Below are 15017 nucleotides of genomic sequence, written 5' to 3'. Positions count from 1 at the left end.
TGAATGTATTTTTCAGCTTGGTTTTGTGTCTGAACAAATGTAAACGCAGACACAGCAGTCCTCTGAAAAAAAGAAGCAGAACAAGCGCGGCTCAGATTGATGCTGAGGGAGAAGAGTGTGATGTCCTGCAGGTAGAGTTCCTTGGATGAGGAGCAGGTAACTGTTCTGTCATCTGCCTTGAGTTGAGTTACAGATAACACCCAAAGGGATTTGTGTGTTCCTCTTGTGTTGTAAAGAAACCAGCTTCTATTGAGCTTCTTCTGGTCCGAGGGCTTGTGAAACAAACGGCTTGAAAGTAGATGAAAAGGTTATGATTAGTAAACATGAAATATACTTAAGTAACAATTTAGGAAAAGTTAAGGACAACTGCTTTTCTTTATTGTCTTTGTGTCGATGCTCTCTTACAATAATGATTGCTGTATTACTGTGAGGACTCATCACATAAGCCTGCTCTAATCAATCCTCACATTGAGTCTCGACATTAAATACATAATAACAAAATGGCAACAAACTAACAGAAGTATCGCACTTGTTTCCAATAAAACAGCTTTTTTCTTGACTTTCTTGAGACTTAAAATGACATGGAGTGTGTTTAAAGACTGCATGGGGCTTATACTTGAAAAATATCTATTATATAGTCGTCATAGTAGTTAAAGTAGTCGGATACAACCTGCTTTCTTCTCTGAATAATGCATTTAAAAGCTATATTCCAAAATGCTGTGTTTCATCTGGGAGAAACCTTGGTATGTGACATTCAGGATATGAACTACAATCAAAAAAGGAATGTCCTAAAATACTGACTGTTTTGTAAATGAGGCAGTTTTTAGAAACCTAATTCTGTTCTCAATAAGCATCACACAAAGCCCAAAATGGGCACATAAGCACATCCAGCTTCTCTCCTCTACAGCACACTGACTAAGCACTGCAGTCACAAGTAGTCAGACATAAATACCATGAAGACATTTATGGTTCGTTAGTGAGTCCAAAATTAGCATTTCTCACCATGATGGTTTTCCTGCAAAGTCACTGTGAGCAGAAAAGCACTAAAACCAGCTGTAAAGAAGTGTTAAAGAGTTCGGTTAGTAGAAGAAATGCAAAGGAATAAGACTACAAACAGTGGATGGAGGGCATGGTGACGGCAGACACACAGCAGGACGAGGTGTCAGCTGTGCAAAAGAGAGACTCGAGAGTGGAAGGAAGGCATTAAATGAAGCGGCGTTACAGACACGGAGGTCGTTTTCAGTACCTTTCAGGAGCCAGAACAAGAGCCGGCTCTCTGTCACCAGTCGATGTGCCTCGGAGGAGCCGAGGCCCGCGGGAACCTGTTCATAGTGTCATATGTAGGGACGCTACCGGCACAGGAACAGACACACACAAGGGGAAACGCTTTAACGTCACAATTCAACCATCACCATTTTGTGAAACCGTCGCCTGCTTCTCTTTTAAAGACAAACAGGACGAGCGGTTCACAACGCAGAGAGCAGAACAGCTTCATCGACATCCTACCGAGATGGATGAACTCAAAGGGGCAATCAGTTAGGTTTATTACTGTCTGGAAGCACACGATAATGCTCATATTAGTTGGGGGTTATTTCACCAGGTTCAGTGATTTCTCTAAAATCTTAATTCAAACACTCCTGTTTTGTAAATAATATGGTTTGAAAAGAAACTGGAGGGCGAGGTGTCAGTGTTTCAGCAGCTATTGTTTGTTGATAAATGTCAATAGAGGTAATAAATGACTCATTGCCCCTTTAAAAAACATGCATTAGAGAGTGATTTTGTTGTGAACTATCAATTTCTAGAAAAATATAGAAGATAAAATGTCTTTGAAAATGTTCTCTGTTACAAGAAAACACTACAAAATGGTAATTTTCTTTTTTAGCTTTGGGTTTTGTATTTTCAGCATTCACTCAAAAACTGGATCGCTCCTTTTGGAATGATACTCCAGTCACGTGAAAGACTAGTTCTATTGGTTTAAAAGAGGATAATTGTGGAAGCAAAGATGTCTGATCGAGCTGTTTTGCTCTCCTTCTGTTACAGTCGGTCGTCTGCCCAAGCGCATCCTCGTCCAAATGCAACTTAAAAAATACGTAACATGCAGTTAGACGTCTTGTTAGATTAAGAAGAAAATCAAAGGAGCATCATTCGCAGCATCACACCAAAGCTTTGCATGCTTGCCTCTCTCTGAACAAAATGATCAGGTGTACATTCGACGGACTTTGGCTGACTCTAAATGAGAAGAAACAGGATGATTTTTCATTCACATGCACACACAGAACATGCAGTAGTTTAGTGAAACAGATCCCCCAAAAACCACACAGCAGAACATAAACTCATCCCCACCTAACTCTAACTCCATACTCTAACACACAAACATGAGTGGAACCAATCTTTTCGCTAATTCTCTCAAACACAAACCCGTTCTCACTCCCACCGCGTCTTGGTCAGTGGCTTGGTCAGTGGCCCTCTGCGTCTGAAACCGACGCATCGCGGCTCCCTTGACATGCAGCGGGCGTTCAGCTATTTTAAACCAAAACCACAATCTTTTCCGAGGCCTAACCGAGCAGTTTTGTAAGTAAACCTAAAACATATCTAAAAAACTGATGCTAGAGGGGTAAATAGTGTGAGGTGTAGGGCCACTGACCAAGCTTCGGTATTTTACAAGTTGCAAAGACAGCAAATATGTCTTTTTCAAACAATTTTTCTAATTATTTCTGGACCGATCTGTAATATCTTATACCTTAAAAGCTACCATTACTTGTCAGCTTTCTCATTGTTCAGTTGGCTGGCCTCCCTATATAGTGTGTGTGTGTGTGTGTGTGTGTGTGTGTGTCTCCCCGTGTGCAATGAATCAACTCCTTCAAAGGCATGCACTGTTCGGCGTCGTCATTTTGCAGGTGAACAAGCCCACGTCCCATAGCATGCCTCCGCCTCCCATCACATGCAGTAACAGGGTTATTATATGTATGTTTACCTTGTCATCATAGGGTTTGGGATACCTTGTTGGCTCTCACTATGATAACCATTATTACCAATTTCCATACTGAAAACAAAATATCGTATACAAACAAGGGGATGAAAAGTGTAATGAGGGAGACATGCTGATCGGTTTTCGAGTATGAATGCTTTCGTTTTGAGCAGTCAAACTTGTCAAGAATGTTAAGAGATAAATATTGTTTTGAGTATAAACCATAGTGTTTTATTTACACTAACTTACAAAAGACAGGTGGATTTAAGATAATGATTGCAAGAGCCCTTCATGAAAGGTAAGGGGCACTTTTCAAAGGTAGCACACGACAACAAGCCACAGCATCCACCCATAGGAGCAATTCCAAGCTTAAAAACGTAAACCAGCACCAATAATTTAGGAAACAAGTCTACCGTATGTACAGGATCCAGAGAAAAGCACAGAGTGATAGAAGTTGAAGAGGAGAGAGGAGGTGGATTGAATGTCTTACGTTTTCATGGGAATTGTCTCAATGCTATAAAGATACACACAAAACAAAAAAACCAACATAAAAATGTTATTGAAAATGTCCAGCGATAGAAATGCACCATAAAGTTGTAACCCAGCACAGATCACATGACGAGAGACGCCACTGATGGAGACGATACGTTGTATTTGTGTTGTAAAGCCGTGATTTAGTGGACAAAGGGTCCATGAAGGAGAAATATAGATTGACAGATGCGTCAATGTTTCTTTGTAAAGTGCCAAGTGCTTGACAGAGAGGAATGTAACCAAAGAAATAAAGATATGGAAGATGGAAATAGTAGAAATGGTTATCACAAAGTAAAATGCCAAGTCCCAGAAACGGAGGAACTACAAGGAAGAGAAGAAGAAGGATAAAAACCACAAATCAACAATAAACCAGTAGAGCTACTGTCACCAGAAATAACTTAAAATAATTATTTAATTTGTATTTAATCTGAAATTAAGATGCTTCTTATCGAAAATAAAATAATCTCAATGTTATGAAATAATATTCAAATGAAGTACGTGTTAGGAAGTAAATTAGCGATCTACAAACTGAAGAAGAAAAGAGTCGAAAATAAGAAGCTGTAGAGAAAGGAGGTCCTGCAACCATCAACGGTGTATAAAATATCGATTGTAATCACTACAGACTGCAATTATATCTCGTTTTACAAAGTATAAGATATACAATAAATGTATATGTGTAGTAGAATAACAAGTACAAGTACTCACTCATCGTAAACATCCTCTGTGTCCATCCTGCGGTAGAACTTGGCTAGTTTCACTGCGAGGATGATGCTGGGGAGCAGGAACAGAGTGCTGCAGCCCAGGCCCAGCCAGAAGGTGTTCTGTGGAGAACAACAAATCAAAGCTCAAATGATTCGTCCATTCATTGATTTGTCGATGAACTGAATATTGATTCCTCCAGCAAATATGCCAAATATTCCCGAGTTCCTAGTGATCAATTGTGAGGATTCAGTGCTTTTATTTGTCTTTTGTGATTGTAAATTTCATCTTTTGGGATTTCAGCCAGTATTTGACTGTATTGTCTTACATTTTACAAACTGTTTTGAAAAACAGTTGTATATTGAAGTCACACTTTTTTATACCCATATGTTGTAGATGTTTGATCTACCTCATCACCGTGTGAAATGTCAACTAAGATTTGAAACAAAGTTCCAACTAAACGAAAAATCTCCTGAAAACAACCGTTTCTGTGGCTTTTTATCCTCCATTACAACCCAAAATGTTGTGTTTCATTCAGGCTGTGAGAAGCAGACGTGGCATGTACTGTGAGATGACTGTAGCCGCATGAATTTATAAGAGATATGTGACCCCGATTAACTAGATTCTGCAGCTAACCGCCATAGCCTTTTAATACATATTTCTGCTCATGTTTAAACAGGGTTTGTTTTCCTACAATCCCTGATATCATTACCATGGAGTCGACCAAGAAACTGCACGTAATGATCTCCGCCGTGTCCAGCAGGTTGCTGAAGGGCTTGCATGGTGCGACCTCCATCGCCAACTAGAGAGAGAGAGAGAGAGAGAGAGAGAGAGAGAGAGAGAGAGAGAGAGAGAGAGAGAGAGAGAGAGAGAGAGAGAGAGAGAGAGAGAGAGAGAGAGAGAGAGAGAGAGAGAGAGAGAGAGAGAGAGAGAGAGAGAGAGAGAGAGAGAGAGAGAGAGAGAGAGAGAGAGAGAGAGAGAGAGAGAGAGAGAGAGAGAGAGTCAAACGCTTATTCTGTATGTTAAATTCAGTTTGCTGCTAAATAACATTGAAGCCTGTTGTGTCACCTTGCTGCACAGTAGATCACAGATCCTTGTACTTTAAGTGTTCTCGGAAAACAACAAAAACATTGTGATCGGAATAAAAATGTTCCATTGACAGCTCTGAGATCACTAAAACAGCTTCAGGCTTTGTTACTTTGTTTTCAATTCCTTAAGTTAACTACAGAAACCAATGAGCCGACAAGGCAAACTCCTCAGATGTATAGTGGTGGTAATTGCTATATCTGTCTTCTTTATATTTTCTCCAAAACTCTTACGCAACATGCAAAGGTACTGCCAGTACTTATCTCTTGGTGTACCACCAGTGTTTGGATTTGACTAAAAACCAACATTGGACTGAACATAAGTCAAAACTCAATCACGCTGAAGGAACAGGGTCTGTATAAGTTCTGATAATGTGTTTATTCCATTAAATCCAAAGTGTCAGAAACAAGAAAACTGCTGATATTTTTGTTCTGTCCTCTCCACCACCAGAAGTCTGCCACAGAAAGTTTACTAATCCAGCAGGGAGGTGGAGCAGTCAAACAGCATCGGGATCCAAATTAAGATTGTGCGGACCCAGTATCGAGGTGAAATGTTGCCCCCTACCTGTCCAGGCACTACACTGAAGCGAGGTAACAAACGAACACACAAACACTTACTGATGTTTTGACCCATTCTATGTATTGATGGAAGTAGCCAACAATGGTCGCTGTGTATTTTCCCCTTTCCTGTGAAAGATTGAGACGTAATGTGAGTTACAGATCATTTTACAGGTAAGATTCTAAATGCGTCCCAGTTTACTTCCTGTTGCTGTGGGTGTGAATGACATCAAGTGACAGGAAGTAGACGTGGACCCAAGCTGTTGCCTTGCAATGCAATTCTGTTGCAACGGTCTATCAATTAGAATGCAAATAAAGCAAGTGGTCCTTGAGTTACCCGATTGATTAACTGCGTTGCATTGTGGGAGATGAGGTACTGGGCAGCTTCAATAGCATCAAGAACTGCTAAAACTTTGTTCTGCGGAGAAGAAATTAGAGATTTAGTTTGAGCTGAAATCTAATGCTGCGTGTCGGAGTGAGACTGAAGGTGCCGGTTTACTTACTGGCAGGTCTGTGGCTGTTCTTTCCAGGAACCTCATACTCTGGTTCAACGCACTCTTTAAAAGGAAAATGAAGAGGATAAATTAACTGCAGAAATCCCAAAAGCTCAGGAGATACAGTCAGGGGTCATAATACACCAGTGACACACAGAAGGAGACCAGGCAAGAACAAAACCCACTCTTGATGAACAATATTCTGCTTTAAGTACAGGCATGCTGAAGAATTTTGTCCCAAAATTAAATATCCACAATGCAAAGAAAGAAATTATTCACCTTTTCCTTGATTTTGCCACCGATGATGGAGAGGACAGAGCTGTTACCAAATGAATACCTGAAACCTCTTCTCTCAAAGTGGATATTTTGTAATATTTCGGTACAAAACCCTTCATGTTCAACACTACTCTTTTATATCAATTTAAATACAAGAACACACACACACACACACACACACAATACTACCCAAAATGAGATATATTATCCCAGATTAATATATGTCATCAGAGATGCAATATCTCTCTAAGTGTTCCAAAATATGTACGGGGACACGAAATACACAGAATGGAAACACATGCTTACCCTCGCTCTAACATATTTCTTGAAGTTCAAAGTGGAAAAAGAAAAACATAGAAAGCTGTTGGAAAAGCTGTGAAGTGCATCAATGCCTGTCTGAATTGCCAGTAGCTGTAAATCGGTGGTGTTATTATATTGCCTTTGACAGAGAGAAAAAACTGAATATTCATTTTTGTTCTTCTCAGACATGATGTTGGATGACACATCCCTGAGGGTCAAAAACACTGCTTTTGATGATAATAAATAAAACACGATGATTTCAGCTAAAATCATCCCTCGGTTCAGTCGCAGACACAACATGCCCTGCGGCTGCATCGCACTCCCGTCTTTTGAGGTCTTTTATCTGGGTGAGAAAGTTGGTATATTCCTCGTCTATGCTGACAAAATGTTTGTTATTATCCTGATGTCACATTAGTTCATCGAATCCCAGTCCAAAAACAACAGACAACCAAATGAATGCACAGCACATACGTTGCTGTTTTAAGTGATTTAGGGTGGATGGTTCCTTTAAACTAGACAGAAGATCTAACCAAAAACCAAGACAGCCACCCAGCCAGGCATGAATTTCTGGACTGAAAACACAGACACACAGCGGGGCATTACCATGGCCTGCTCCATGGAGATGATCTGTTGAGTGTGGATCTGCCGCAGAGTGCCGGCGTGGCCTTTCAGAGCGGTCTGCAGAGCGCCTCTGGGCTGAAAACACACACAGGCAGAAGACATTTTGAGCCGATAAACTACAATTCAAGTCATGTCAGAGATGTTATTTATTGTTTCCCCTGCTGTAAATACTAATCAATGTTTGTATTTCTTCCTGTGTGTAGACTCGTCCTTCTCCGTCCTTCTGGAGGATCCTGCAGGACTCGCCATTTTAAGGTGAATGAATGTCTTGTTACCTTCCTGAAACCCCAGGAAGGCATGAAGACTGTCTCTATGTAGGCAGAGCTGTTATGTTTTACACCGAGCTTAGAGACTAAAGACATACAAATGTGCCCCCATGGCACTGTAAATAAATAAGTAAACCTAATTATGTGTCTGTGATCTAAGGAAACGCTGTGAAACAGCACATGGGATGTTTGTAAATCAGCCGGAAGGACACCAAAGTGTTCTTACCATGAGGTCTGTCTGGGCCTCCAGCTCTCTGGCAAATGAGAGCAGGTCCATCACAGTGACTCCTTTGTTGACCTGAAGATAAGCCGTGTTTAAAGAGAGAAATAAATCATGAAAGCATTCTTCTCTCAGTAGTAATTTTGAGGGCAAAGCACTCAGGTTAAGTGTAATTGTTTTAATGACTATCATCCATAATTACTAGCTACATAATTACAAAGCAGTTTCTTCTTCTTCTTCTTAAATGAAAGTTGTTGATAAAGTGATTAGACACCTGTATACTTGTTTGGGTGCTTTCTGTGATATATGTTTTACCAGACTTTCCTCTAACATTCAAACTATTATCTAACATTTGTTGGGCCTAAAACCTCTCATGCTGACTTTCGGAGAGTGGGTTGTGTATCCGGACAGGTGGTGCACTTGAATGAGTCCTTGAGTCCTTAAAGCTCCTTTTTTTTTTCTCAGGAAATAAATCTAAGTGAACCTGACAGGTAGTGTTGTAGGAGACGGGGAATGCCATGTGCCGACTTGTTCCCACACACTCTTTGCCTTGGCAGGACTACTTTTGTGTAATCGGGCTTCAGTGATCCTCAACAGAACGCGGTGTACTGTGTCACGTCGCAGCTCCTGTTAGGTGAAGCATGGCTGCCTGCTGTATGTTAACTGACAGCCAAGCAGGAGGCAAGGTGTGTCTGATAACATACCAATAAAGTACACATGTAATACAATAATATCAGTATATGTATAGAACACTCTCTTATCAATGTTTACACTGATGTCTGATGTACTGATGTCATATAGCCAGTGGTGGAATGTACGTTTACTCAAGTACTGTATCTGAGTACAAATTCAAGGTACTTGCACATGAATATTTCCATTTCATGCTTTCAGACTTTATACTTTTACTCCATGGCAATTCAGAGGGAAATATTGTAATTTTTTACATTTGACTTTGCTAATTGCATCAGCAACAATAATAAAATCATGCAAAATAAAACACTCACAGGGGTCATTTAAAAAAAATAATGAGTACTTTTAAGTATATTTTGCTGATGATACTAGCAGGACTTTTACTTGTAATGGTGTATTTTCACAGTGTCATAGTGATACTTTTACTTCCATAAGTGAATATCTGAATACTTCTTCCACCACTGCATATCGCCACATTCAACAGTCTAACTGATTCATTTCACAGTAAAGTATCACAAAAATGTATTAGACTTTTATTTTGAAATTTTCAGTTAGATCATCTTCAGTTACTGTGAGTACGTGTTTTTCGTTGTGGTTTATGTGTTTTTTCAGCATGTTCCTTCAGTTTATCAATCTGTGTTTGTGCCTGTTTGTCCTTTTTAAGTTCTGTTTCATTCATGCATATTTTTAGTGTGTCTTGTTTGTGCTTGTGTGTTACCTTCACACTTATGGGCCTCCTCATTCAGTTTGTTGTTTCCGAATAGATGAAATACAACTTTATTTATCCCGAGGGAAATTGTTATGCAGCAGTGAACATGCAAATCCTAAATTTAAACAAGCAGGTATCGGCTATGTGATGTATTGTGTGTCACCTCTTCCAGGTAGTCTGCGTAGTTGATTTCTGACAGCCCTGCTTCAGAGAAATCCAGGAGGTTCTGCTTCCCCTCTGGCTCTAACAGGATTATTCCCCTCAGGTCGATCTTGGCGCTGTCCAGCTGACTCACCACATCCTTCGTAAACTGTAAACACACAAAGGTACAGCAGCAGGTTGGATGAAGCCTGCAGGTAAAACATTACATCTTCATTGTTGATCTAAATACTTCAGCTTTAAAAGGAAGCTAGAAGTTTTTTACATTTTGTGTTGATTCTCAAACAGTTTTAACCGAAAAAATAACCGAGGTTTCTACCTCTGCCTTTTAGAAAAGCTTGTGAGTCACAGTTTAATTAAACTGAACTGCAGTACGGACACATAAACATTGTTAACATAATGAAAGGCCAACAAAAATGCAAAACAAATTTTGCCACGTATGTGTGGATGAAAGTTCATATGTCCCACTAGAATGGTGTTTCTTTATATTGTTTGCGAAGAGTTTCTCGTTGTTTCTACTGTAAATTGTTTGCGGCCCGTTTTATTGCATTTCTGCACACAATCCTTTCCTTTAGTCATTTCTTTCATTTATATTGTGTCTTAATGCCTTTTGTGTCTTATGTGAAACACTTTGTATTGAGTTGTTGTGCAAATAAACAAATTGGAATGCAAAACTCACATTTCTCTCCAAACTATTAAACCAAGAGAGAGCAAACTATTCCCACTGGGCAGACATGAAGCAACATTTCTACAACGACTCCCAGTTTAATAACTAAAAAGTGTCAACAACTAAAAAGAACTTTGTATTATTGTTTATTCATTTTTTTTTATATTGGTTGTTCTGAAAGCCATACTCCTAGAGCAACATATGTTGGCAAATATGATTTTTCCGCAAGGGATGTCTTGAATAGTAATATGCAATTTCATTTATTAAAATGATTTTGACATGATTTATTTTCTTAAAAAACAAGCTAGCTAGTTTAGCGGTTAGCTCCGGAAATGAGGGGGCGTGGTTTGGTCAGAACAGGAAACGCTCAGTTAGCGAATGAACATTAGCACAACATTAGCCGTAAGCTAACGCAGCTAAACAGCGTCAGCTAGCTAGTTAAAGGCGGGTGTTAGCCAAGCTATGTGGCCGTTTGGTAATGTTAATGGAGAGATAACTATAACTCTTGTGAGAAGAACCTTTACTTAACTAACATACCATCGTCTAAAAATACTCCTTTGCAATTAAAAGTAACCAGGAGAAGTAACAAGATGAAGTTACTGAATTTAAAGTGGAGAAGTATTGTCAGCAAAATGTACTTAAAGTATCAAAAGTAATATATTTCATATACAATTTGGTTCCCCCTTGACAGATAAATACAAATAGTTTTTTATCACTAAGTAATGGAAATATGTAAGAGTATTTTAATGTTGAAACGTCCATCAATGTGGAGCAACTTCTAGGTACTTTGTGTACCAATGTGGATTAGTGGTATAGAACTGCATCATGTGTTTTTATATGTAAATGGTTACAATCAAAGTGAAATAGATGTGGAATTAAAAGTACATTATTTCACTTCTGAAATGTGGAGTTGTATAAAGGATAAAATTGGAGTACAATTATGTCAAAATTGTACTTATTGGCAGTACTTGTAAATGTATTTTCTGTGCCTAATATGTCCTTGTCCTTGTAGGTGATGTGTCCTATTGACTTCTACAAAGACAGCCTTCTACCAGCACATGGATTGGTAAAAAGATATGGATTCTGTCTAAAGACTTCAACACTGAGGAGAAAAACAACACAAATGGACCAAAGGAATTACTCATGGAGCCTCTACCCGACCGAGAATATCTGGTAAGTACTGTAAGATGATGTATATGTGTGTGTATACTCAAATCAAAAGGTTTCTCACAAAGACCAAGATAACATGATCCTTATGCGGGTCTAAAATGATGCATGGCAACTCAGGTCAATTTGCAATCTCAACATTAGTCCAATATCTTTATTTTCACAGTGAGCTGATAGAGAACCATATTTCAGCATGGGAATGAAATGTATTGTGCACTCAGACTAAAAGAAGGGGACCTAAATATGTGGAGTAGACAAGCTTTTACTATTTGAAAAAATTCTAGCATAAAAAATCCAATAAAACAGTCTTTTTTTTTGACTGTTTTAAGATAGCCGCATCATTTTTTAAGATGTATTACCGTAGCTTATACAGGTGATAAGATAACTCTTAATATGTATATGTATATTGCTAAAATTCTGGCAGGTAGGGTGTCACATTTTTGGAAACTTAAAACATGTGCAGGTGCTAAATGAACACAAATGACCAGCGTGCAGAAACAGATGCAGCATAGGACATATCAGCTTAAAGGAGCCAATACATCCTTGCCAATTTGGCAGAAAACTACTGAACGTCTCAGGCAGGCAGGAGTGTCTGGCTCGGGGCCAAGAAGAAACAGAAACTTACATCAGTGTAACGTCTCAGGCATACACCGAGTAAGGGCTAAAGCATGTTAAAGCTATCAGCCGTCAGCACAGACTTTGTTTTGGCAGAAAAAGAATCATTCGGCAATGCTAATTAGACACTGCAGCCAAGGATGGAAATCTCCAGACACTCTGCCGCCTGTAGCTTCTAGAGCTGCATGTCCAAATTTATTCTAACCCTTGTTTGAGCATTTAGTACATTGCATTGATTTATTGTATGTTAACTGTCCATAATAGTATTTTTATGAAGATTACGAGAGAGGAGTTTACAGCTAAACAGCTAAAGTACCACACAGAGCTCCTTTTCAGTGAGATAATAGTACAATGACCAAGTCTAATATCTATCATATAAGGAATAAATCAATACAAAGACACTCCGATCGACCCTACAACATGTGACAGAATGCTACCAATGGTGTGTCTTGAGTTTACTGACCACTGTCGTGTTCAGGAACAAGGATATGTTGAAGACTTTGTCCAGACGCATGGCCGAGTAGATGCCTTTGTTCTCTTTGCAAGTACTGAGAAGACACACATACGAGCACACACAAAGAGGTACAACAGAGAGAAGATCAACTTAAAAGTTGCAGAGTGAAAATATTTGCTGCCATCAAGTGAAATTGACTGGAAGTACACAACGTTCCCTCATAGAGAACAGTGTAATATTCCTCAAAAGACTGGAATATTTGCTAATTTGTCAAAGAATTTCAAATATAATAGTAATTTCTAGCCAGCTACATAGCAATATAGACTCACACAATGTACACAGTATTAGCACTGCTTGCTTTTTAATGGGCAAAGACCTGTTGAAGCAGCGCTGCTCTATTTGGAAATATAATGAATGCATGTCTGCCACCGCAGTTACTGAGGATATGCAGCTTCTCACTGGAAGGAGATGACGAAAGCTGATGTAACCACCGAGAAAGAGGCTGAAGAGAAAGCAGCACAGATAGTGCCGGAAAATCATGCTAATTAGCTTCTCAAGGTCAATAGAAACCCTCGCTCTCATTTGCATCCCCATCAATGGAAATAAAATATTCAGACGCTTGATGCCTGACCCAACGCCTGCGCCAAAACAAAATTATTCAAATTCTACAGCCTGTTATTTGACAATGTATTGTACTGCTGCAGAACCCATTCAGTAAAATGTAGAGAAGACAGATGTGCAGTACTTCTGAAAGGTGGCAGGTCGCCTAAATACATAAAAGAGGAGTTTTCTTTGCCTGTACAAGGTCTCTGCTGTCAGCTCCAGGTCGGAGTCGTTGTACATGTAGCCAGGGATGAAGTTCTTCCAGTCAGGGTTGACCAGATACGGGGTGTCCACAACCTGGAGGATCAGGGAAGGGAAAGCGGGAAAGAGGATGTGAGATTCCCATGGGAAGCAAGTGGGACCATGTGATCAAATGTGGGCGAATTCAATTTAAGACAAGTATACTTCAAGACCATGAACTTACCTTGAAGACTTCTTTGGTGTGGAAGGGTTCACAAAACAGTTTCTCCATGTTTCCTCCAGCCAGGAAGATGGTGGTCACCACTCCCATGAGCACCCACGAGAAGATGACGGTGAACCCAACGCCGCTGTGGAGAACGACGCACAGGCCCTCAGGTACAGATAATACGTAGAGAGCAATAAGAGACGGAAGGGTAGCAGCAGTGGAATGGGGGGAGGTGGAGGAAGAGGTGAACTACAAGGATTACTTTGGATCTGTGTCTCAAATTAGATGGAACAAAAATCATGACATTTAAAGATCCATTGATGGTTTTCAAATTATCAAAACTCAAGAAAAATTGTTGCCTTTTGTATGAGGCCCCTGAAATCCCAAATATGACACCATTTTGCCATCAAATGTTATGTTTTGCGAACAAGTTCTTCTTTTCGAGACGGGTTCTGCATGTTGTGTCTTTAATGCTCCTCTTTTAAATGATTTGATTATATGCTCTGGTCTTTGTCACCTTTTTATAAGTACTGCAGCATGTACAGTAAATAGTGAAGCAGCAGTAGTTTTGGCAGTTATTGACGACTAGCAATTGAACAAGTAGTACCGGTACTCAAATTCTCGTGGTAATGTGTGCCGTCCGAGCATCATCAAATTGACTTCAAAAGCTTTTTTTATGGCAACACCGTCTTCAGTTTTCAATCTGTAAACGGACAGAGCGTGTCACGTGGACAGTTGACTCACGCCATGAGCATCGTTCCTCCCGTGTTGGAGATGCAGCCTCGCGTCGTAGGTGAGGCGTGCTTGTTGTATCCCAGCGTGCCACACAGCAGGCCCAGGTAGTTGAAGGCCAGGACGAGGACCACCATGCAGCAAAGAGCAATGCAGCCGATCCACCTGTAGGCAGCAGGCAAAGCTATGGAGTTAGAGCTTTCACTGAAGGTGGTGTCATCAAGATAGTGGACTTATTACAGTATTTATTTACGCTCTTTATAGTTTATAGGTATCTCTTTCTTTCTTTTATTTTTTTTAGGAGGTTTGTTTACCTGTAGAAGTCCATCTTGTCTATTTCAGGGTAGTGGTCCTCAATCTTGGCGTGGGCATGGCTAATGAAGATAGTGAAGTTGGACAGGGAGCTCTGCACAGGGAATACCTTGGAAAAGCTGCTGATGTTATTGCCAATGCCGTCCACCAGACTCTGTACACCTGAGAGACGGATCAATCCATCAGTTTGAATAAATGGCCTGAGTAAAAGCCGGTAGCTACAGCAGGAAAAACTTCACTACTCGATTCAAAGATGGCAAACGTTATACTTCTTAAGTTGGTAGTAAAACACAAAGCAGGAATTATTACATGAATTTTTTCATTTGCTTTCAGAAGGAAGGTTTTTAGTTGTGTAAAATGGTACTTACTCTCCACAAGACTTCGGGTCTGTTCCACCACCATATGTGGCGTGTCGTTTAAAGAGGCGTAGCCCTGTGAGAGGAAAAGGACAAAGTGTTGGGACATGGAGTTTCTGGGTCCATTTT

The 15017-nt window shown here is 39.9% G+C and overlaps 1 protein-coding gene across 1 annotated transcript in view; it reads right to left on the bottom strand.

The window, feature by feature from the left end:
• Positions 1–1279: 1279 nt before the first annotated feature.
• Positions 1280–15017, bottom strand: part of prom1a (prominin 1a) — a gene marked incomplete at both ends in the record, with an annotated part of 55929 nt that continues 42191 nt past the window's right edge. Inside the window, 18 exons of the mRNA XM_079268277.1 lie at positions 1280–1349; positions 2975–3043; positions 3459–3482; positions 4205–4320; positions 4911–5000; positions 5902–5970; positions 6179–6259; positions 6345–6398; positions 6918–6935; positions 7515–7607; positions 8025–8096; positions 9581–9727; positions 12489–12573; positions 13276–13379; positions 13507–13630; positions 14233–14385; positions 14535–14694; positions 14901–14964. Coding sequence (XP_079124403.1) covers positions 1280–1349; positions 2975–3043; positions 3459–3482; positions 4205–4320; positions 4911–5000; positions 5902–5970; positions 6179–6259; positions 6345–6398; positions 6918–6935; positions 7515–7607; positions 8025–8096; positions 9581–9727; positions 12489–12573; positions 13276–13379; positions 13507–13630; positions 14233–14385; positions 14535–14694; positions 14901–14964 — 1593 coding nt within the window. The remainder of the gene's footprint in view (positions 1350–2974; positions 3044–3458; positions 3483–4204; positions 4321–4910; positions 5001–5901; positions 5971–6178; positions 6260–6344; positions 6399–6917; positions 6936–7514; positions 7608–8024; positions 8097–9580; positions 9728–12488; positions 12574–13275; positions 13380–13506; positions 13631–14232; positions 14386–14534; positions 14695–14900; positions 14965–15017) is intronic.

This window comes from Melanostigma gelatinosum, assembly GCF_949748355.1.
Source record: "Melanostigma gelatinosum genome assembly, chromosome: 5".
In the NCBI taxonomy this organism is placed as follows: Eukaryota; Metazoa; Chordata; class Actinopteri; order Perciformes; family Zoarcidae; genus Melanostigma; species Melanostigma gelatinosum.
This window is presented reverse-complemented; position numbering and strand designations above follow the sequence as displayed.